Source organism: Narcine bancroftii, chromosome 12, assembly GCF_036971445.1.
Source record: "Narcine bancroftii isolate sNarBan1 chromosome 12, sNarBan1.hap1, whole genome shotgun sequence".
NCBI classification, from domain to species: domain Eukaryota; kingdom Metazoa; phylum Chordata; class Chondrichthyes; order Torpediniformes; family Narcinidae; genus Narcine; species Narcine bancroftii.
The window spans coordinates 90,663,091-90,687,420 of NC_091480.1; the positions used below are offsets into that span (position 1 = coordinate 90,663,091).

At 41.3% G+C, this 24,330-nt stretch overlaps 1 protein-coding gene across 3 annotated transcripts in view; it reads right to left on the minus strand.

Annotated features, from left to right (window-relative positions):
• asic2 (acid-sensing (proton-gated) ion channel 2) overlaps positions 1–24,330 on the minus strand; it is a 287,552-nt gene that overhangs the window by 86,813 nt on the left and 176,409 nt on the right. For all 3 annotated transcript variants that reach the window (XM_069904700.1, XM_069904699.1, XM_069904701.1), the window contains exon 3: positions 21,659–21,809. In XM_069904700.1, coding sequence (XP_069760801.1) covers positions 21,659–21,809 — 151 coding nt within the window. The remainder of the gene's footprint in view (positions 1–21,658; positions 21,810–24,330) is intronic.

The following is a 24,330-nucleotide window of genomic DNA, read 5'->3' on the forward strand; positions in this document are numbered from 1 at the left end:
CTAATGTGGAGATTTTGTTATCCTCATTCCCCACTATCCATGAAGTATATTCACTTCTTGCAGATAATGAAAGGTCAGATAAGATTCTTTCCTACATATCCATATCCATACAAAACAAATACAGAGAGACGCCTGCTTAAGATGGTCTGGCATACGATTTTTCGAAGTTTGGATGGTTCCATAGCGACACTGTTCTCTTGTTTTTTTGCCCTGTTCTCATGCTTTTTATACACGATATTTTCGACTTACAATGGGAGTCCTGGATCGGAACTTCATCATAAGTCACCGTCTACTTCTATAAGTATGCCCAAAAACAGGGGTTGGCAAAGTGGTCTATATTGGCCCCTGGGGGTCAATGGGACTATCTAAGGGGTTGATAAATGTCCAGGTAATATATAAATTTATTAATGATAATATTTCTTTCTTTCTTTTACATGTTTGGGGTTCAATGAGAAATCAAGGATTCTATGAAGAAGTCGATGGTTTAAAAAGTTTGCCGGCCCCGCCCTAAAAGGTTCTAAAAGTATTTACATGCCTTAACCATTTAAATTGCAAAAAAAAAATTATATAGCTAATGAAACAATAAAAAAAAACCATACACCAAATAATTAACAACATAGCATGAGTGAAGATATCTATCACTTTTTGGATGGTGGTGTTTCCTTCAATGGGTTTGTTCATATCTTGGTTGTCAGAATGAGCACATACATGAAATCATTTTTGTGCATGCATCCTTAGTCTTTCCAAATCATTATAGCTTTGAAGCTTCTGAAAAAAATTCAGAAGGGGTCTGAGCTCAACCTCTCAAAGATGCATCACTGAGGCTGTGTTTTCTAAAACTCATTAACACACTGAAGATTAGATTATGGATTTGTTGGCAAGAATGAGGCTAGCAAGTCTGAAGTGTTCATCATGTGGAAAATGGAGAACTTGGTGAATGTGTGATTTAATAGTTAAAATCAAGGCATTGTGATAGGTTGGGAGGGAAGAAAAGGAGAGTGCTTTATTGTAAAAGCTTTAATATTCTCAGTGGCACTCTGAAACAACGTAATACCCCTGAATAAAGCACAAAAGTCTGCAAACACCATGATAGATTACAGATGGCGAGCAGTGAGAGAGAATCCCACAGAACTCCCTTTGGAGAACAAAGGAGAACTTGTTCTGGGTCGCCATCCCTTGAAGAGATTTTGCAGAGTTTTGCAGTAGACACAAAAGTCTGCAGGCACCGAGTTTCTCCAGTGCTGTGTTTTGCTTGGTACCCCTGATAAGATTTCCACTGGAGAAATTAAATGAATACGCCATTCTAACTGAGGGGGCAGATAAGGGAATGGTGGGAATGCCTTCAGACAGATAAAGTAGCTGAATCAATTAAGTTGGTGCATCAGATTTTACTCATCCGTCAAACAAACAGAAATGAATGTCCAACAATTTTCTGCTTATTATTAATATGTTTCAGTTGCATAAAAGTTCCACTCAACCTCATTTCAGGGTGAATATGTATTAAATGTAGTGCTTCTTCCAAATGATTTATCTTGTTCAGTGGTAACCAATTACAGGTCCTGGGAATTGTGGCATCCAAAATATCTTAGCTGTTTAACACTCAAACTTCCTTGTTGATCTTCTGTCATGAAATGCATTTAGTCCATTCTGTATATTAAAAACAAAGTTGCCTGGAGTGTTTCTTGGAAGATTGACAGATCTTTGTTGTGCATGAAGTAAATGGGTGCCAATGAGGTTTCCTTTCAGCAGTACTTAGCAATAAAGAGATGAGAAGAAGTTTCAAACAATGACAATACGTTCAGGAAAAAGGAAAGACCATGTTGGAGGGTCTCATTGATCTCTCCACTTGCTCACATCAATAACTCTGATTTATTTGCTCTGATTTATATGATCATCACAGAAGTTGATCCACGTAATATTGCAGATGTTTATTCTTGTTTGTTTGTGATGTTTTCTTACAACAAGCAACCCCTACTTTAACGGGGTGGTGGCAATACTCACTAAAGCGCTCACACCCCTAACGTCGAGGTACTCGAGATGGCAGAGGTCGACAGCATCGAGTCCACGCTGCTGAAGATCCAGCTGCGCTGGATGGGTCACGTCTCCAGAATGGAGGACCATCGCCTTCCCAAGATCGTATTATATGGCGAGCTCTCCACTGGCCACCGTGACAGAGGTGCACCAAAGAAAAGGTACAAGGACTGCCTAAAGAAATCTCTTGGTGCCTGCCACATTGACCACCGCCAGTGGGCTGATAACGCCTCAAACCGTGCATCTTGGCGCCTCACAGTTTGGCGGGCAGCAGCCTCCTTTGAAGAAGACCGCAGAGCCCACCTCACTGACAAAAGGCAAAGGAGGAAAAACCCAACACCCAACCCCAACCAACCAATTTTCCCTTGCAACCGCTGCAATCGTGTCTGCCTGTCCCGCATCGGACTGGTCAGCCACAAACGAGCCTGCAGCTGACGTGGACTTTTTTACCCCCTCCATAAATCTTCGTCCGCGAAGCCAAGCCAAAGAAAAGAAGAAAAATCCATGTTGTGAATTCAAAATAGTGAAGATGTGTCAAGTGTGCATGTATCAAGAAAGGTAAGGTGGAAAAAATAATTTTGTTTATTTATTTACTTGAATTTCACACAGATTTTCCATGAGAGTAAAATTTATTCTGTATCTAATGTTTGTGGGGTATTGATTTGTGAATTCTGTCAGGGTGAATTTCCTGTTACTTGAATGGCTGGGTCAACTGGATGTGAAATTGATATTGTATGGATCCCTGAATGCCTCAACATCACTTTCCTTCCCTAAGTACCCGCCTTATATTGAGACGAATGATGTAATTTATAAACAAGGAAAGCAAATCAAAATTGATTTAAGATTAAATTTTACTTGATTGTGAACTACTCTCTTGATCGTCCTAATAAGACTGATTCAATCAATAGTGGAATAAATAATTCTTATCTAAAACATCTTCTGAACCAAGAGGGAAGCCATTTCACCCTTTGTGTCTCTTCTACCTCTCAGAGTATTTTTATCATTCCCATCCTGAAGCTATTGTTCTGACAAGGTGCAGCAAGAGGTACATTCTTTTCTTAATTAATTTTTTTCTTTTTCTAATTAAAAAACAAATGAGAAGGTACACCCCAAATAGCAGGATCGGCAGCAGATTCCCACTGTGTGATTTGGTGCCAACAGTAGAACAATCTGTGACATTGAACTGATTGCCCTTCACTGACACACTCACCCAGGCAGGAGTGTGAATGATTGGGGAATTTCCACTTCTACACTATTGTTATCCTATCCCAAGTCTTTCTCTCCCCAAAATAAACTCATTGTTTCCTGAATCTCCTTGTACTTTAATTTCAGTGGTTTTTCCTCATCTCTTGGTGCCTACAAATATTTTGAGCAGAGTGACTCATTTTGTTGGGCATAGTGTCCATCAAGAAATTACATGCATAATTGTCCTTGGCTTGCCTATTGTTTGACCGTACGGTTTGTAATGTCATCTCGTGCAAAGTCACCATTTCCATGATACGTTACTACATCAACTGTTTAAATGACCTTTGATCTGATTCCAGATGGAATTCAACTGAGAAACGGTGGAAGCTGTCTTTAGAATATAATTTCCACATTTCTTTATGACACAAAAGGAGGTCATTGTGGCCCATTGAGCAGCTCAGAGAACAATCCCCTCATTAAAGGATTAAAAAAACCTGGAATCTTGGGCAAACAATGATGGAACTCAGCAGGGCAGGCAGCATCCATCAGTGCTTTTTCCATGCCAACTAACCTTCCTCCATTTCCAAGATCTCCTTAGAGATTCTACCACTTCCCGGCACCCCAGGGGTAACTACAGAGGCTAACTAACTAACCCACCAATTGGCACATCTTGGGGATGTGGGAGGAAACCGGAACACCATTACTAGGGAGAATGTGCAAACTTCACACAGACCACATTTATGAACTTGGGTCACTGGAGCTCCACTAAACACAGAGCGCCAAGACGTTAATCTTGTTATTAATTCTCAGAGCTCAATAAACAAAAGTTTCCATCAGCTTTGGCACAGACAAAGAGCAGTTGTTTCAAAGTTGTTGATGACAATAATGTCATAAAATCTTGCTTGATGGATGCAGCAATGAGTGTAACAGTTCACCCAAAATCATGGACTGGTTGCTGAGCAGAGAGGTAAGTTATTAGACTAGGATTCAAAGATACGGATCATTGATCTCCAGGCCGAGGTTAAATCTCCCAATTGCCACTCAGGAATTTGAATTTGTTTCATTCCTTATTATATCTCACGTTTCCTTGAAAGAGGTCATTTGACCCATCAAGACTAAACTGGTTCTAAAATCAATCCCACTCCCTTCTTATTTTTCTGTGATCAGTCATCTCTTACATTTCAACATTTCTACGTTGATTCTCTTCCCATTCATCTATATTCGAAACAACTAATTAACCTGTCAACCTGCATGTTTTTGTGATGTGGGAAGAAACCAGAGCACATAGGGTCATGGGGAAATGTGCAAACTCTACAAAGAGGGCACTGGCTGTACCACTGTGCTACTCAATTACAAATAACAGAATAAATCTGGCATGAAAAAACTGGCATCCAGTTTTTTGATGACAGCAAACCTGTTAGATTATTGTAAAAACCCACTTTGTTCACTATTATCCTTCAAGGAAGGACATGTGGGAGAGCAGCTTACAAACTATTCTTTCCAAGAATATGTGGACCATTCCATTTGTGCATATTATTCAATTCAAATTCAATTTATCTTATTCAATTCAAAATAGTACATAGAGCACCTTTATCCACAGATAAATTAGCTAAGTTTTTTTCAACTATCAACCCTTTACATGGCAGATGTCCTAATGGGTTTGCTTCCTTATTTTCTTATGTTTTGATCCCATTCAGCCTTAGATTACTTTTGGAAGGAACTTTTTAATGTATTTTCCCATATTCAACCTCATCCCATTACAGCTTTATTTGGTTTGGTGATAGAGAACAGTCGACTCTCGGTGTCGGAGTTGCCATGTTATAGCTTTTGCTACTTCTAAAGGCTAGAAGATCTATTTTGCTAAGATGGAAGGAACCTATTCCTCCCAGTTAAGCACAATGGATGATCCAAATCTTATCATGCTTGAACCTCGAGAAGATTAGGTGTAATGTTTTGAAAACTGAAGTTAAGTTTGATAAAATGTGGCACACTTATATGGAACATTTTAATGTTTAATGAATAATACAGTGATTTACTATTTCATATACAACATACACAACTTTTATAATCTGAATTTACTTATTTACATCTAAGGCAATTCACCAATGTGGCGTTACTGTTACCGTTTTGGTGGTTTAAGGCATCTCAGCGGCTTTTATCTTTTTAGTTTCGGGGCTATAGATTTTAGGATGAATTAGTTGCAGTTTTATTTCTTTTCTCAGGAACAAGAGATATAATATCTGTTTATCATTAGTTGCGATGTTCATTTTTAATTCTAGGATACACTGTCATTAGTTGTACCTGTAGAGTATATTTTACTTGTTCTTACACTTTTTGTTGTGTGTGTATGTGTGGATCTGTGTATGTGTGTGTGTATGTGTGTGTGTGTGTGGGGGTGTGTGTGGGTGTGGGTGTGTGTGGGTGTGGGTGTGTGTGGGTGTGTCTGTAATATATCTATCTATATATAGATAGATATATATGTAAAATTTGATGAAATAAATAAAGAAAGGAAATGTGCTTTGTCCAGAGAACATTTCTAACAGTGTAGTTCTAACCTGAAAGCCAACCTGAATCTTTGGGGAGAAAACTCCATTGGGATTTGGACCCATAACCTGAATTAGAGGCTGGAGGATCTGCACTAAACCTTAACTTGCACCCTAGATGAACACAAAGAAGCATGATTTTCTAAGAATTTTCACAGAGCCATAAAGACAGGAAATATCCTCTGTTTTCCCTTGTTAAGATGACAATTAAAGCTTAATAATAATAATGTCTTTTCTTAGAGCATGTTTCAAAGCATGTTCCTAATTACTGTAGCAATGTTTGGTCTCTTCAGTATGAAGAGTGATTTGGATCTATTTTAACAAGATACTTAATAATCTTAGAAAAGTTAATGGAATCACTTCAAAGTTTTTTTTTCAAGTGATGCAATTAAACTTTCTTTAACTTTTCAACCTAAACTAATCATTTCATGAGAGAAAAAAAGTTTATCTCCTGCAGGTACCACATCCACAAAATACTTTGATTGCTTGAGGTGACACGGTTGGCGTAGCAGTTAGTGCAATGCCTTTACAGCGCCAGCAATCGGGTCTGGACCTGGAGTTTGTACGTTCTCCCCGTGTCAGCGTGTGTTTTCTCCCACCCTTCACAACATACCGGTGTTTAGGTTAATGGGGTGAAAATTGGGCGGCATGGGACCGAATTGGCCTGTAACAGTGCTGTATGTCTAAAATTTTTTTTTTAATTAAAAATTCTAAAATTTATATTTCACAATTTGTGTTAGTACTGACACATAAATATGTATTAAACACAAATTAACCAGATTCTATCATTTCATAAAATCTGTCAGCAGGAACGGGACCTTGTCAATGTTGTTTAGGGTTTCCCATCTATTTGCTGCCTAATCAAATTCTGAACAGAAATAAATCAACCATTGACATTCCAACCAGATGCAGCAATCCACCCCATCTGCTACACCAGCTTTGATAGGGCCTTAGGCTTTAGTAATATGCGGTGTCACAGCTGACTCACTGCTCCAATGATCTGGATTTGATCCTGACTCCAGTGTGGAATTTTCACCTTCTCCCTGCGTTTTCTCAGCGCTCCCCTGAAAAATCTAATCTTCCCCCCACATCCCTTAAATATGCGGACTTGTATGTTAATTATTTGCTGCAAATTACTCCTAGTGTGTAGTAAGTAGTTGAATTTGGGGATTGTTGGGTGGGATTTGGGCAGACTAATATGAGGAGGGGTGACTAATCTGATGTGGAGGTAGATTCATTGGGTTCAACAACATGGAATGTGGCCCTTTGGCCCCACACGTCCATGCTGATCAAACTAGTCCTGTTTGCCTCCATTCAGCCAATGTCCCTTTCCTATTTATGTACCTGTCTGAAAAATATTTTAACCTTCTCAATTCTCTCTGCCTTTACCGCTTTCTCAGGTTGCTTGTTCCAAACACCCACCACCCTCTGTGTGAAAAATATTTCCCTTTGCACCTTAAATCTCTGCCCTCAAGTTTTAGATTGCCCTAACCTGGGAAAAAAATGCCTATGATTTTATTTTTATTTTATCCATGTTAAAGTACTTCGTGGAGTGTTCATACATCAGCATGTAGATAGTCCTAAAAAGGAAGAGGTCATACTAAACCTGGCCGGGTGATTGGAGTTCCAATTTTGGGAATAGTGAACACAATTCATATGTTTTAAGATAGTTATGAATGAGGATAAGCTTGGAATTCATGGGAAAATTCTAAATTGGGGGAGGAGAAATAATGACATTAATAGGCAAGAGCTGGGGGGAGTTCATTGGGAGCAGGCTGACCTGGAGGGGTTGATTATGGTCCAGCTTAGGGACCAACATGTTTCAGTCGGGATAAAGAATAGGAAAACTAAGAGTGATCATAAATTTAGACAAAAATAAAGATGAAATGCACGTAAGGTTTACGAAGCAAAATCAGAAAGGGCATTGAAGGTATACAAGGATTGTTGGAAAGAGCTCAACTAAGACATTAGGAGGGCCAAAAGGGGAAAAGAAATATCCTTAGTGAGCAGGATGAAAAAGAATCCCAAGGCATTTAATACTTAGGTTAAAAATCAAGAGAATGATTAGATTAAAGATAGGATCTCTCAAAGAGGGAATTTATGTTTGGAACCAGAAGTGAGCAAGGTACTATATGTTACTTTGCATTGGTTTTCTCCAAGGAGGAGGTCATAGAAGACAGTAATAGAGAGCCGAGTGTGGAGAATGCTAATTATTGGGCAGTTCAAGGCTTTTGAGAGGTATTAAGGCAGATAAATTTTGGGAGCCTGATGTGCTCCATGTGCATAGCTGCTTGAAAGTGACCACACAAGTAGATATGTGCCTAAACAAAAATGGTATGTGGTAGTGGTACGCTTGCCTTCAATGGCTGGGGCTTTGAGTATAGGAGAAAGGAAGCCGTGTAGCAGCTGTAGAAAACTGGTTCGGCTGCAATTGTAACATTAGGTGCTTTCCAGCTGCCTTGTAAAATGGAGTTAAACCACTCACAAGGCAGCTTGAAAGGATATGGCCTGGTCAGCGGGCTTCAAAATCAACCAGGTCCCTGCCCTACCTCGGAGGTAGTCAGGGAACCCAGTTACCTAGGTCGCATTCACCGGTGGATTAAAAACAAAAATGGCCGACCTAGATACGGAGAGGTCGCTGCCATGGGGGGTGGGGAGGGGGGAAATGCCACAATTGGTGGGGGAAGAGGGGTCGCCGTGATCAGTGGGGGCAGAAAGGTCAGCTGCCGCAGGGACAAAGGGGTCAACTGACAGCTGGTGGGGGCGGGAATCGGAGGAGACTGACCACCGACAGTTTGGGTGATGCTTCACCTACCGCGTTTTGGCAATTTACTGGGTTGATTTTTTCTTTTCCCCTCCCCCCCCCCCCCCCCCCCCCGATTGAAAGGTGTTAGAAGCGCATTTAGCCCACTAATTGGACCTGGGTCCCTCCAGGGCTACCCAGATACTGCAGCATAAAAATCCCTATTGTGTGCAATTCAGGTTGTCCCATTGCAGAAAGGTTGAGAGGGCTTTGGAAAATGTCCAGAGCAGATTGACTGGGATGCTGACTGGAACTGAGGGCATGAGTTGTAAGACAATGTTGGACAAACTTTGCTTGCTTTCTCTGGAGTGTCAGTGCGATTTGACAGCTTATACAATTGTAAGAGGCATTGATAGGGGGGACAGTCTGAATTTTTTTTCTCAGGGAGGAGGAGGGGGGTGGGTGAAGGTTTAAGGCAAAGGGGAAAGTTTACAGGAGATGGGTAGGGCACTTTTCCTTGTACAGAGAAATGCTTGGAATTGGCTGAAAGCAGTAGAGGAAGTAAGTACAATGCTAGTGTTTAAGAGGCTTCAAGACGGACAACTGGAAATGCAAAGAATAGTATGTTGTACAAGCAGCAGTTTTCTAGTTTAAATTGGGACAAAGGGCCTGTCCTTTGCAGTACAGTTCCACGTTCTAGTGCAAACAGAAAAAAAGTGTTATTGGAATAAGAATTGAAGCAGGCAATCAGTTTAGATGAGGTTTGTGAATTATCAATATCCAGAAGGCTAATTTGAAAATCCACCAGAGCAGGTGAGGAGTGTGGATGAGTCATAAATTGTGACTAGGGGGACATCAGAATGCCAATAAAACTCTCCGGTCCTTGAAAGAATGTGATCGGCTGTCCTTGTATGGTCTTATCTGTATGTGACTCCAGTCCGACAGTATCACTGCTCTGAACTCTGAAGAGATTTAATAGTCCCCTCAGCTCAAGGACAATTAGAGACGGGCAATAAATGCTTCTTTGGCAGTCACATCCATACCCAAAACATAAATTAGAAAAAAACTCTCTTGACTCCTTTCATAGATAATACTATTTAGAAAAACTACCAGTAGAGAATATGCCATAGACTAAAATTCCTCATTAGCATGCTGTTGATTATACCCGCAGAAAAAGAATGGAAATGGTAATCACAATGCTTCATTTACATATTTTGCCCTTGGCTCGGTTCATGTGCCTTCAGGGAATATAACACGAATCAGACTGGTATTCGCATCATGGTGTGCATCTCATCCGAATGCTTGTTATCAAGATAAAAATGGTTCGAGTACAGGTTTCCAACAGACAGCCTAACAGAACCAAGAGATCAGTTAGAAATAGGATCACCATTAAAGGTTCTGTAATTACCAGGGCAGGTTAATTTATAAAATTATTTTTAATTGCTTAAATCAAGGTGCCTGTCGTACTCAGTTGCGTCCATCCAATATGGGTATGTCAGAAGAAAAATGACAATTATTTATTTTCAAAAACAAAAAAAAAAGTTAAAAAATGACAATGAGCTATGGGAGAGATATTCACCTCTGGTATTTACTCGTCTTGATGCATTTCGCACCACTGGTGATCAGGACGAACACTTAAACCTAACTCTTAAACATAATATTTCATCCAAATGCTAGAAAAAAATCAACTTACATTCTGTATCTGAAGGAGACAGCGATATTTCACTTTGAACTTAGATGTACATCAATCCCTAGAGCAGTGGTTCTCAACCTTTTTCTTTCCACCCAGATCCCACCTTAAGCAATCCCTTACTAATCACAGAGCACCAGTGGCCTAGGGATTACTTAAAAGTGGTGTGTGAGTGGAAAGAAAAAGGTTGAGGACCACTGCCTTCGAGTAACAGAAAAGCAGAAGAACGAAGTCCCTGTGATAGATCTTCTGACACTCTTGGGGCAATTTCATGATTGTGCAAATATAAACTATAAATGACCTTTTTGGCCATCATTTCAACTATCAGGAGATTGTGTGCTCATACAATATTTACAAAATGGATTTCTGATGGGATAAGCTTCCTCATGGGCACCATGCTACATACAAATTAGAGTCCTTTTTACATCATGCAATTCATAATCAGGACAGGTGAAAAGCTGCTTTACATACCTGGAGTCTGAGAAAATAAATATACATTTGATATATCTACCAACATTGACGTATTACTTTTGGGACCCCTGAGGTTTCATGATTGAAGATGCAATTTTGCAAACATTTGAATGTTTCAGGTTTTGAATGCAAAATGTAGGCAGTCAGCTTCAAATAGAAAAATGTCCATCTATGTCCCAATTGGAATGTTTTATAACCATTTGCCACAGAAGAGTTCCAATCTCTCCCAGGAATGATCTCAATATCCCAACCTATTTCTCCCACACCAACTTAAGAGCCATTTATTTACTTCCCTAATCTTATTTACCCATTGCCAATTTGCTCCATACTCGAATAACAATCCAGAGGTCATTATCCTAATGGCTCTGCTTCTCAATCTTGTCCCAAAGATCTCATAATTCTTCAGAAAAACCTGCTTCCTTGTTCTACCTCTGATGTTAGTGCCCGTGGGCACCACAATAACTGGATCCTACCTCTTCCATCTCGTGCTTCTTTTCCAACCTGGAAGATATGTCCTCAAGTAAACAATTGGTGTTTTTTTTACACACACAGCTGCCGTGTTCCAGGAAATTGTTGACATTTTCCCAGAACGCATGCTGCACCAAAAGATCAGAATGGGAATGATGGTGCCATTCCCATTCCAATACTTTACCTCCTAGACTCCTGGTAAATTTCCCAGAATTCCTGCAGTCTAAAGTTAACTGCAGGCATTCCGTGAACAACGGGCTAATGAATAGCACATATTGATGATGCACGTTGCAAGTCCCACCTCTTTAATTACTGCCCTTCTGGTACGCTATCTAAACCCGCGTAAGGAAACTGAGATTTTGAGTTTTGGTCGTTCGTGACTGAATGACCAATGCGGAGATGTTGGACATTCTTCAGACGGTAAAATCACACAAATTTTATCTAAAAAAAAGTAAACGATTCAGCAGGTCAGGTAGCATTCATTCCCCCTCCCCCACCCAATACTCTTCCTCCTGTCTCTTTTCGGTTTGTCTCTCTCTATTACCCTCTGTCTCCTATCCCAGAGCCAAAATCAATTCTCACCTCTCCTTAGTATATCCAATTAACACTTGTCGTTGGTCTGGACGCCTTCGCCTGCCAGTCTTCAGTCTTCTTCTGATGCCTTCCTGCTCTTTGCTTATACCTTGAAGAAGGGCCCAGGCTCTTTACCTCCTATGGACGCTGCAAGACCGATTGAGTTCCTCCAGCATTTCTGTGTGTTTTTACTACAATTCCAGCGCCTGCTGACTTTCGTGTTTCTCTCCAGACAGTATTCCTGAAGAGTGAAGGTCAGGCCATCTTTACAAGACTCCAACATTCTGGCTCAGGACCCTTTTTTGAAACTCCTTAACCCCAGACAACTCGGCCTCCAGGACTCTGTCTTTGGTGTAGACTTAAGTCTACTCATAATCTTTCCTCCACACCACGCCCATAAAGTAGACTGTGATAATGCCCAGGGAATCTGTTACTGTAGATATATTGTAGCCAGGACACTGGGGTTAACTCCCTTTCTTTTCTTCACCAGTAGGGCGGGGTTAGCATCATGGTTAACACAGCATTGTTATAGCGCCAGCAAACCTGATTTGAATCCAGCGCTGCTGTAAGGAGTTTGTAGGTTCTCCACGTGTCTGCGTGGGTTTCCTCCAGGTATTCTGGTTTCCTCCCACCCTTCAAAGCTTACGGGACCGAAGGTTAATTGGGTACATTCGGACAGCACAAGCTCATGGGCCAGAAGAACCTGTTATTGTGCCGTATGTCTGAATTTAAAAAGATATTTTATGCCGCCTCGGGGTGGGGGGGGGTGGGGGGGGGGGGGTAGATGAGGCCTTTGTTTAATGCCTGACGCAAAATTTTGTAACTTTCACCGCCTGCGTACTGAGCCTCAGTATCACCCCAGATATTTGGACTCGGGTCTCCAGAATGGAATTGAACTCATGGAGGTTCATGGACTTGCATGTTTGAAAAATAGTGGCTTAAAATGGTATACTAAGGTAAATTCCAAGTCATTTAAACCAAAATGAGGTATTCACAACTCAGAGAAACAATCCCAACTGTCTGTTCTACTCCCTCCTTGACCTCACCAATCATTTTTCCAATCTCTCCATATCTAACTCACCTCATCCAATGCTGAATGTTGTGGATTTTGCTAATGGATTGCCTAATTATGATGGTAATACTAATGTTCATTGTACCTTGTATGTATATATATATATATATATATATATTCCAAAATTCTTACTTGCTGCCTTGGAACAGGTACTTTGGAAAACATCGGGTTCGAATTCCACACTGTCTTTAAGGAGCTTGTACGTTCTCCCCGAGTCTGTGTGGGGTTCCTCCGGGTGCTCCAGTTTACTCCCACCCTTCAAAATGTACTCAGGGTGTAGGTTAATGGGGTGTAAATTGGACGGAACGGATTGGACTGTCACTGTGCTGTATGTCTAAATTAAATTTAAAAATTAAAAAAAACCTAAAAATAACTACAATAACAAACTTAATTACATTAAAATGATAAGATAAATACAAAAATTAGATTATTAATAAACATTCACAATTCCCGAGTACAGAATAAGTGACTTAAGAGACAGTTCTTTGGTGGTGTCAGAGCAGTTCTTAATTAGTATGACAAGAGCCTGATAGCTGTTAGAAAGAAGCAAGAGGTACTGATCCTCAGGATTCTGTACTTTCTGCCCAAAGGGAGCAGTTAGAAGAGATGGTGACCAGGGTGATAGGGTGGTATAGGGACAATAATACCCCTGAATAAAGCTCAGTAAAAGGTAGTAGGCACAGCCCAGGACATCACGGGCAAAATCCTTCCCACTCATGAGGAACACTGTTTTAAGACTCAAATTCCGTCTCGTATGCCAACATACTGTAAATGGTATACTTATCAGTAACTGAAAATTGTACTCAAAGCAAAAGGGTACGTGCACAAAAGGGAGAATTGTAAACAAAGAAAGAAATGTAAACAAATTGACTGCAATACAGAATAATAAATATTCAGTAATAAATAATGTGCAAAGTAAGAGCCCTTAAATGAGTCTCTGATTGAGTGTGTCGTTTAGGAATCTGATGGTGGAGAGGTGACCAGTGCCTCTTTTCTGATGGCAGCAGAATAGAGCACGTCCTGGGTGATGCCAACCCATGTCTTGCAGCAGCACAGCTTCATGGAGATTTTCTCGATGGTGGGGTGAGTTTTACCTGTGATATACTGGGCTACGTCCCGAGGTTTTGGGGCCCCCATGCTAGGTCATGATGCAGCCGGTAGGCATACTTTCCATGCCCCATCTATAGAAGCTGGATAAGATTTCCAATGTCATCCTAAACCTCTGCAAACTCCTGAGGAAGTAGAAGGCTGATGTGCATTTTTCATGATTGCATTAAAATGTTTAGTCCAGCAAAGATCCTCTGAGATAGTGACCCCCAGGAATTTAAATTTCCTCTCCCTTTCCACCTCTGATTCCCCAGTGATCCACCTTTGGTTTTCCCTTCCTAAAGTCTACAATCAGCTCCTTGGTTTTGGTAACAATGAGGGAGAGGTTGTTGTTAGTCTTCCAGTTATTCAAGGTTTCAGTCTTCCTTCTGTACGGTGACTCATCACCCCTTTTTTATATGGCCCACTACTATGGTATATCTTGGTTGATCAAGCATCCTCTCCCCTTTCTCAAACTCTCTTTCTCCAACTCTTTACAGGCATTTTTTTACAAACCCACCAATTCCCACAGTTACATCAAACTCATCTCTTCACATGCTGTCTCCAGTAAGGATTCTATTCCTTTCTCGCAATTCCTTGGTCTCCTTCACACTGGTCCCAGGATAAAGTTTTCCATCCGAGATTTTCTTTTTCTTCAAAAAACATGTCTTAAGCCCAATGGCATAAACAATGAATTTTTCAGATTTTAGGTAATCCCCAACCTCTATCTAGTATTTCCATCTCTGCTTTACCAGCTGCCGGTCTTACCTCCTCCTCTAACCTTCCACCCTTCACTGGTCCATCTGCCTTTCCACCTTCTGCTGTCCAGTATCATATCACCTCAGCCCCTCCCCTTTGTTCCCCCCATTTTTATACTTGCAATATCCTCTTCCCACTTTAATCCATTGAAGAGATCCAATGCAAACCCGATGACTGACAATTTGTTGTCTGGCTCGCTGCACCCCTCCAGTTTCTCTTTGCTGATTCAAGATTCTAACATGCGCAGTTATTGTGTTTCTCTATTGGCAATAAACTATTTGATCAGTTAATTAGAGTTTCTTCTCTTTCACAGTCAGTTTTGGTAAATTCTGTCCTTTCAGTGGTAAACATTTTTTTAAAATACTATGCCTCATTGCTATCTCTTTCATCTTCTTGTTGAGTTTCTGGGCCGTGTTATCCTTTTCAAAAGTTTCAAAAGAAATACAAGGACATGCTTGCACAGATACACAGAAATTCTTATTTGCTGTAGCCACACAGGTATGTAAGATACACCAACTCCAATGGTACCAATTAAATTATTACAAAAAAGAGGTTTCAATAATATAATCCAATCCTTTGGTGGTAGTTTTTTTCATTGGGCAGCATGGGGAGAAGGCTGCTGGGGGATAATACCTGTTCATAGCCTAGAATTCAGGCTATTGTATATTCTGCTTGAAGATAGTAGCAAAAAGAGTTTGTGTCAAGGGCAGGGATCCCTTGTGATTTTGGCTGCATTGTTGAGACAGTACCTCACAGAGATGTCATCTATGGACATGAGATCAGTGCTCATAATGAGCTTGGATGAATTTGTCACTATCTGCATCCTTCTGCGTTCCCGGCCATTCCAAACCAGGCCGTGATGCAGCCAGTCATTATAATTTATAATCAGCAATTCTTAATGGGGGCCACAGCACATTTAAGGTGGGGGGGGGGTCATAGACTGAAATCCTTAATAAGGGGGATACAAAGTGTTTAGGGGTGATGGAAATTAAATGGATTGAACACTTTTTGGGGGAAGGAAAGGCCTTTGCTACTCGGCCTTATTCTATAGTTGCCAAGCAACACAACATTTTTTTGTCACGGTTGGAGGCATTTGGAGACAGCCCAGTACGACTTAGATAAATACTGAAACTTAACAATAATTTCAGTGCTCCTTGCTTCAACATGATTATGTTTGACTGACACAGAACCAGCTTTGGCTATGAATTGCCTTCCATGTAGTTTTCCTCTTTTTTTTATTGTCATCAATTCCAGAAAATGAGTGTGCAGGCCGAAAAGCTTTGTGCTATATTTCTCCTGTCCATTGTGCTTCAGTTTTTGTGATGGGTGGTCTCCTTCGCTAGCTTTTATCGAAGCAAATACGCATAGCTCATGATTTTCCATAAAATTTAAGCCGACTTTTGAGCTAACCCTTTGTGCTTTTGTTTTGTAACAGTTTATTTTTGTTGCTTTCAGAAATAATTTTACCCATGAGTTCCTCAGCAAAATAGAAGTGTAGGCAGTATTCGGTAGAACACTTATCATATGGCTTCATTAAGTCTCTCCAAAACCCTTCTCTGCCCATGTGTTTGCTTTGTTTGAATACAAGCTAAAACATCATTTATAGACTGTACATAAAGAGAAGAATGATAAACCCTTAGATTACTTCAAAACCCTTTGAGATAATTTTGAGAGAAGGCCAACGCTCAAACAGGTGATTACTGAAATGTCACTGAAATTAGAAAAGGTCCTCTTGCGTTATACAAGATAAGTGAATTGGTTGCTAAAAGTGGAAATGTCGCTGAGTCCCTTATTTTGCCTTCAGTGTCTATTATAATATCAGACGTCATGAAGTTAAATGGCAAAGAAACTATTCAGTCAATTCCTTTGAGCAATCTCACTGAATCTAGAGGAATTGACAAGGGACATTGAAAGACAATTAGCCAATTCATTGCAATCCAATAAACTTTCTCTACAATTAGATGAATACACTCAGCAAGAGAACCACACTCCTCGCATGGCTTATGCTAGATTCTGGAACGGAAACGAGTGATGAATGAGATGCAGCTTGTCACAAGGATTAGATTCTAAGGGACTGACTATTTTCAAAGAAGTTAAGAACTACATGAATGAGAACAGTATTCCATTTAAGAACCTGCTTCACGGGTTGGATGATCACATAACTGAAAAATGTTATACCTTCAATCTTTACAGTTCATTGCATCATTTGTAGCGAGCACTTAGTGGCTAAAAACTTAGAGGAGGATCTTTAAATGATTTGATTTCAAATCATCATAAAGGTTGTAACCTTTATAAAATCATATCCCATTCTGGCAGCTGTGTGAAGAATATAATTTCCAGGAGGTTAAGCAGCATTTGTGGAAAGGGATGCAGGGTTCACTTTTCTGATGAAGTATCTGTGATAATACAGATTCTATCACCAATGTGCATATGTACATATGTACAGATGGTCATGTAGGATGACTGTGATTGTCTGAGAGTGTAGCCCCACCTACAGATATGGCTCCTAGCCAGACCAGGTCACTCTGGACTGGTCGACCTACTTGTGATATGCTCCAGTCTTTTAGTTCATAAAAGCCTCGGTTTGGATCAACAAGTCTTTGGTTCTTTCGACACGCATTCCATCTGAAGAGTTAACTCTGTTCCTTCTTCCACAGGTGCTCCCCAACACTTCCCTTTTTATTTTGAGAGTTCAGGGTTTGTTTTGCATTTCATTCACTGGATGGTAAAGGTTCAATTATTGTCACATAATACTACATTTAGTATTCATGAAATTCTTTTGTCTACTGTAAGGCACTTGTCCAGGACCACTCACAGAAACCTATAGCACCTGGTGTTCCTAAACAGTCTCCCCTCCAAGTACTGACCAGGCCTGAGCCTGCTTAGCTTCTGAGAAGAGACAATCTCAGGCGTATTCAGGCTACTAGGGTTCTGTTTATTTAGGCTAAAATAACATGCTCCAGCATTATTCAAAAGATCTATCTTTATTTGGCTCAAGGTCCTCAATTTGGCTAAATCAGTGATACCTTCAGTCAGGCAGAGTCATCCACTTCAAAGGCAAAGTGTGTTCATTACTTCAGCTAAGGGGGGACCCCTGAAGCCAAGATTTAAATTGAATTTAATCATTTGGACAAAAATTATTCCTTAAATGCTTTCACCCTTTTAAGTTTTTTTTTTGTGGAACCCCAGTATTCCAATAGTGTAGGGCAACAGAAATTTCAAAGAAAGTATATTTGGAAGAAAACCATTGTAAGAATATTTGTGGGCTCATTCATTGGAAGTATCATTATTTAAAATTTAAATTATAAACTACTTCCAGTGCCTTAGAAAGTTAATGAGGCAGATAGTGCCACTTCAAACACGCACCAGTCCCATGAAACATCTGGCTCAAAGCAGCACAACAAGTTAAAACAGCTGGCCTGAACCATGCTGTGAGGAGAATTTGTGTTCCATGTGGAAATGCACATGACATGCATGGTTAAACCCTGACTCCTATCACACATCGATTTAACATTCGTTTTCTTTCAGAGAAATTTCCTGCTCTCTTCTAGAGTCTCAGACTGAAGCAGATGGCACTGAGGTAAATCTGGAAGGGGCTTTAATTTGCAGCCCCTGGACCAAAGCTTCTGATCTCTGCATAATAGGAGTGCCACAGTACGGGGGGGGGGGGGGGGGGGGGGGAGGGTAGAATATTCTATTCAGGAATTTTTATATCAGACGTAAAAGCTTTGAACAGAAGACAAAAAGCTGCAATTATCTTGACAAATAGTTTTTCTGTGGTATTACGCTTCTATGTAAAGGGTCGGACTTTGTTAACAAGTATAAATCCTTAAGTTATCTATTTGAACATTCAGCTTCACTTCAGAAATGGAAATGATGAGAACCGAAGAATAATTTGCCAAATCCCAGTTAATGACAGGCAGACTCACGACGAACACTAACAATGTGAAATCTCTTTCTGCAGTTTCATAAATTCCATGCAACATGTCAACTTTGTCCTCCATTCAAGAGCATGGATCACACCCCAACACCAGTGTTCTACACCTTTTCCCACCCTACAACATTTCCTTCCTCTCATGCAATATGCCTAACAACAGGCCATTCTGAAAGGTGAAACCGAAGGCTCGTGGCTTAATAAAAGCCATAACAAAGTCTCTTTAAAAGTTAAACAGGAAAGTCTGCAGATGCTGGGGTTGTAGTGTGGATTATGGAGGGTCATATGGCCTCTCCGTCTAAAACCAGGTGGGAATGTGGATCGTGAAGGGTCATGTCACCTCTCCGTCTTGCAAGTATCAGTAGTGATAAGTCCGACTTGACTGGGTTGTTTCTATGTTTGTATGAGTCTAAGCAGTTGCTATTTTCAGTTGTGTTAAGTCTGATGCGACAGGGTTGTTCTGTGTTTGTATGAGTCTAAGCAGTTGCTATTTTCAGTAGTGTTAAGTCCGAGGTGACTTGTATGTGTCAGTAGTTGCTGGTATCAGTGTGTTAAGTCCAATGTGATTCATTATGCTGTGTTTGTGATTGAGAGTACTAGGGTGTTATCTCTGTGGTGAGCCCCACCTGAGTTTTAATAAAGATCCTTCCTGTGTTCAGCCTCATGTGCAGACCTGTTGCTCTTTGAGCCCACTGAACTTTTCCCTTCCCACACCACATAGAGCAACGAAGAAAAGTGATGGAGAAACTCAGCAGGTTATGCAGACTGTAGGGTAACAAACTCTGGTCCTTCTCACTTGATGAATCATAGGGCTTCCTGTTTTTCTAGCCCTTTTCTGACCTCCTTTCCTGATGATGGGACTTGCATTATCTCTGTGTTTCGTCCTGGCACCACCAGCCCAGTCTCCACAACTGGGATCCCACTAACACCCAATGGGACCCAATTCTCTTTGTTGCCTCTGCCACAGTAGATCCTCAAATGGCATATTATGGACAACCACTTCCACCCTAAATTACCTTAAAATATCTTACAGGGGCTCATTGCATTCCTACCTAAAGTTTTCTTGCTGTAACTGGTATCTCTAGTTAGGTTTGAACCAATTTTTGAAACACACACAGTTTCATTGTTGTCATACAGCAGGTAACTGAAGTCTGACAGATGATAGATGATACAGGGGGGCAAATGTGCTCTGGGTCCACAGCCCCAGAGACCTGGGTGTGAACCTAACCTTTGGTGTTGCCTGTACGGACTTTAAACATTCTCCCCTTGACTAGGTAGATTTCTGGAACCTGACTGCATCTCAAAGCTGATGCCAGCTCTTAAGCGACTGAGTGGTAAACAAAGGGACTTGAGGGTGGGAGGGAGCCAATAAGTTACAGGCTATAGAGAAATAGAAGGGGGGGGGGGGATTGGATTGATGGGATTTCAGTTTGGAGCTGGCATGCATCTAATGGGACAGATAACATTCTTCTGCTCTATAATAAGTCAATAATAGTCAATAGAATTACATGGAAAAAGGACTCTGAGCACGATTCTGCTTTCAAGAAAGTTCTGGCAATGATTGCGTCCTGACCGCTTCTCAGGAGATCCAAGAAATAAGAGGCAATCTAAGCCAGCATCCAGTCTCTGAGTTGTCAATAACTTCCTAGGTGGAAATAAAACACCTGGCAAATACCGTTTTCTTTCTTAGTGCAGATCAAAAGCCACTCATCCACTTTGAAGGAAAGAAATCCACATTTCTCTCTGAGCACAAAACTGTTTAATTGCCATTCTCATTCTGAAGAGTGGTACTCTCAACTAATCTGGAACTGAACTTCCATTCCTGCGTGTTGTTGTGCGAGCCCATGCTCATTCCAGCAATATATATTAGTAAAGAATCGGCACTTACTACGATTATAAATACAGTAAAAAACCCCAGTATCCGGCACCAATAGGGATGTGTCGATGCTGGATAAGTGAATTTTCCAGTTGCTTTAGACCACGTGTTGCGTGGATTGGTGAACTGACCACTTGGGGGCTCCAATTTTAAACATTCATATTTTTTACCTATTTATTTTCTGCTCTTTTCTTTTATTTTGCTGCTTTCTTGATTTCCGGGAGACGGGGTTTCACTTCTACATTGTATTTTAATGCTCCTGATTTTATTAAATGTATGTATGTCTCTGTGGTGGTACATCACCGGCCTACTGCAGGGGACAACCTGTGTACCTGCAGGAGTGTATCGCTGGCCTACTGCAGGAGACAGCCTGTGTACCTGCAGGAGTGTACCGCCGGCCTACTGCAGGGGACAGCCTGTGTACCTGCAGGAGTGTACCGCCGGCCTACTGCAGGGGACAGCCTGTGTACCTGCAGGAGTGTACCGCCGGCCTACTGCAGGGGGCAACCTCTGTACCTGCAGGAGTGTACCGCCGGCCTACTGCAGGGGGCAACCTCTGCACCTGCAGGAGGGTACCACCAGCCTAATGCAGGGGGCAACCTCTGTACCTGCAGGAGTGTAAGGGAACAGGACAACACCTGGCCGGCTGTCAATCATTCGGCCTGAACGGATCAAGCCTCGCCCGGTCGGGTGTCAATCACCCTCCGGGATATAAGCCTGCGCCGGCCTCCCGAGGCCTCACTCAGAGTTGCTGCAGCCACAGCCAGCCTGGCTCTCTGTGGAAGTCTTTGAGGATTAAAGCCTGTTGTACAGTCTTTACCTTGTGTGTGTATCTGATTCTGGCTAACAGCGCCCCACAGTCTCCACAAGAAAAATGTTGCAACTGCTGTACCTCTATCTTATTTTAACAGTTACAGTGCAAGTATAAGAGCAAGGTTATTTTTCGGACCTGGAAGCTAAGAACACCCAACATGATCCCCTGATTTGAATTCTTGATGATGACAGAAGGAGGAGCAAAGGCAGCTCTGCACAACCCTCAGAAATGGAACCACCGCCATGGCACTTCAAACAGAATTCAGGCCCACATCCAGGTATTGCACCAACAATGAAGCAAGTGATTCCAGTGAAGGTAAACACACGATATAATAGTTTTGTTGTACATTATATCAGGTAGCCACATTGCTCTGGCTTTACAATTCCATTTTAAGAGGATGAAATCATCCGTACCTGCTTCACCCCACACAGGCAAGTAGTCATCCTGCTGAATGTCCAACATAATCTCAAGACCATTGCCTGTTCCCCCTTGCACTGTTGTCAGCAGAGGCTTGTCGTCACTTCCTGAGTTAAACATGTAGCACTTTCCATATCTGGTAAAAACCTAAAAGAAAAATAAAAGGAAATATAAATAATAGAGACCCGTGCTTCAATTAGTTCTCCAAAATATTATATTTATATTGTCTTTAGGTTTATCAATTTGCTCTATTTAAGAGCATCAAGGTGTATTTATTTGGAACTGTTAGATGTGTTTGTGACACTAGAGGTGATTATACATTAACCTGCCCTCACATAGAAAAACATTTCAGATTGGTTGCATTTGTCCACATTTATTATCACATTTAATCATATACTACCCTGTACTTACCTACAGTCCATCATTGTTTATTCACATGCATTTCACAAGGGGTAACACATTTAGCTCATAAATGGGGCTTATTTTAATAATTAAAATGAAATGACATGTTACACAAATAATTTTTCCTGGACATTGGATTGTGTGATGCTATTTCATCAATTGTAAAATTGAATTAAACAATTCTTGGGGTGACTTTTGTCAGTTTACTCAATATTTCCTATATTAGCTGATCATCTGTTGATGTGGATTATCATGCAATACAATTTTTTCATCCATACAGCCATACACCAGAGTGCTGGGGGGGGGGGGGGGCACATAATCTCCTCACTTGTCAGCAAGATGCAACAGCGACTGCACTTCCTGAGAAGACTGAAGCGAGCAAGGCTACCAGCCACCATTATGTCAGCCTTCTACAGCAGCTCTATCAAGAGCATCTTGGCTGGTTGCATCACAGCGTGGTATGGTTGCTGCAGAGAAATGGATCGGAGGTCAATCCACAGGACCCTAAGATGTGCAGAGAGGATCACTGGAGTCTCCCCCCCCCCCTCCCCACCCCACATCGATGTGTCTGAAGAGGGCGTACAAAATCATTGAGGACCCCTTCCAAGCTGCATGCTGCATCTTTCAGCTGCTCCTATCGGGAAAGGGATACAGGAGGATCAGAGCTAGCACCACCAGGCTGAGGAACAGTGAGAACGTGAACAACCAAAGGAACTGCTCAGACTAACCATTCAAAACTTTCATATTTACAAAATAATATTTTTTTATTTATATTTTTGAAATATTTGTCCTGCATATGCCTTGTTTGTCTGTATGTGTGTTATATCTGGTTGTGTGTCTGCATGCATTGCAACTGTTTGATCAGGTTGTACCTGTACCAACAAATGACGGTAACCTTGGTTTGATAAAGACAGAAATGGAATAGAAGGGGATGACAGGGCAGAAATATTCTTCAGCAAAGACATTGAGGCAGTTGGACTTCATAGATACAACATGGTACATAAGTTTCTCTCATGACCAATGAAGTTTAAGTTGCTCTAGGAGAATAATCTGAAATCCATGGGATAACTCTTCATAAGCTGTCATACCTAGACTGCTTTGGTGAGACCATACTTGAAGAAATGTGTGTAATTCTGGTCACTCATGTTTAGGGAAGCATATCAAAAATCTGTAAGGGGCGCAGAGGAGATTCACTAGGATGTTGCCTCAACTGGTGGTTTGAGATACAGGGAGAGGTTTGAGCAACAGGGAGAGGGAGAGGTCTTTATTCACTGGAGCACAGGAGGCTGAGTATTTGACGTCATAAGAGAATGGATGAAGTGAATTTTTCCCTACGAGGTGATTGTAGAAAGAGAATGTATAGATTTAATATGAGATGGGAAAGATCTAAGAGGGAACTGAGGGGCAACTTTATCTTTCAGAGGGTGGTCCATATCTAGAATGGGCTACAAACAAGTCTAAAGATATTTTGATAGATAATATGGACAGGAATGGTTCAGAAGGGTATGGACCAAATGTAGTCCAGACAAAAGGGCTTTTTCCATGCAAAGAGACTCTTTCCCTGTCCAAATTTCAAGGTTCCTTTTATAGACACACAATACATTAAAAATGTAATATGCATCATATACTTCAATTTTTGTCTGTTGTAAGGCAATCAAGAGGTCACCATGAGCATTGCCCTACGCCCCTAACAATAAGCAAAAGAGAGTCTCCTGTGAGACACTGTGCGCCCTTGGATTCGCCCCCAGTGCTCCCGCAGTCTCTGCAGCCACACGGACTCCAGTCTGAATCATTGGTAACCAGAGGACCAGATCGAAACCTCTGACATGATTTGGAAGCCTTCAAGAGTTTTTCTTGCCCTCGGCACCTTCTCAAATTCTGGTTATGATACCCTGATTCCCATGAGGCCGCAGTCTGCGTGAGCCCTTCGACCCCAAGTCTGCAGCAGCCGGTAGCCTGCGTGGGTCTGTTGACCATATATCAGCAGCAGGCCGCTGTCTCTGTGGGTTCTTCGACCGCAAGCCCGTGTAGATTCATCACTGCTGTAGAGGTAATGCTAATGGTCATCTTCAATGTCCTACTCCGTCCCATTTCAACATCAGAAAGGTCACCCTGTCTTTGTTTTCAAAGTGTAACAACTTTTGATTTTAGTGAAGAATCGGGCAACAATATTTGCCAGCGTTATCTTCTCTCTTTGGCTTGGCTTCGCGGACGAAGATTTATGGAGGGGGTAAAATGTCCACATCAGCTGCAGGCTCGTTTGTGG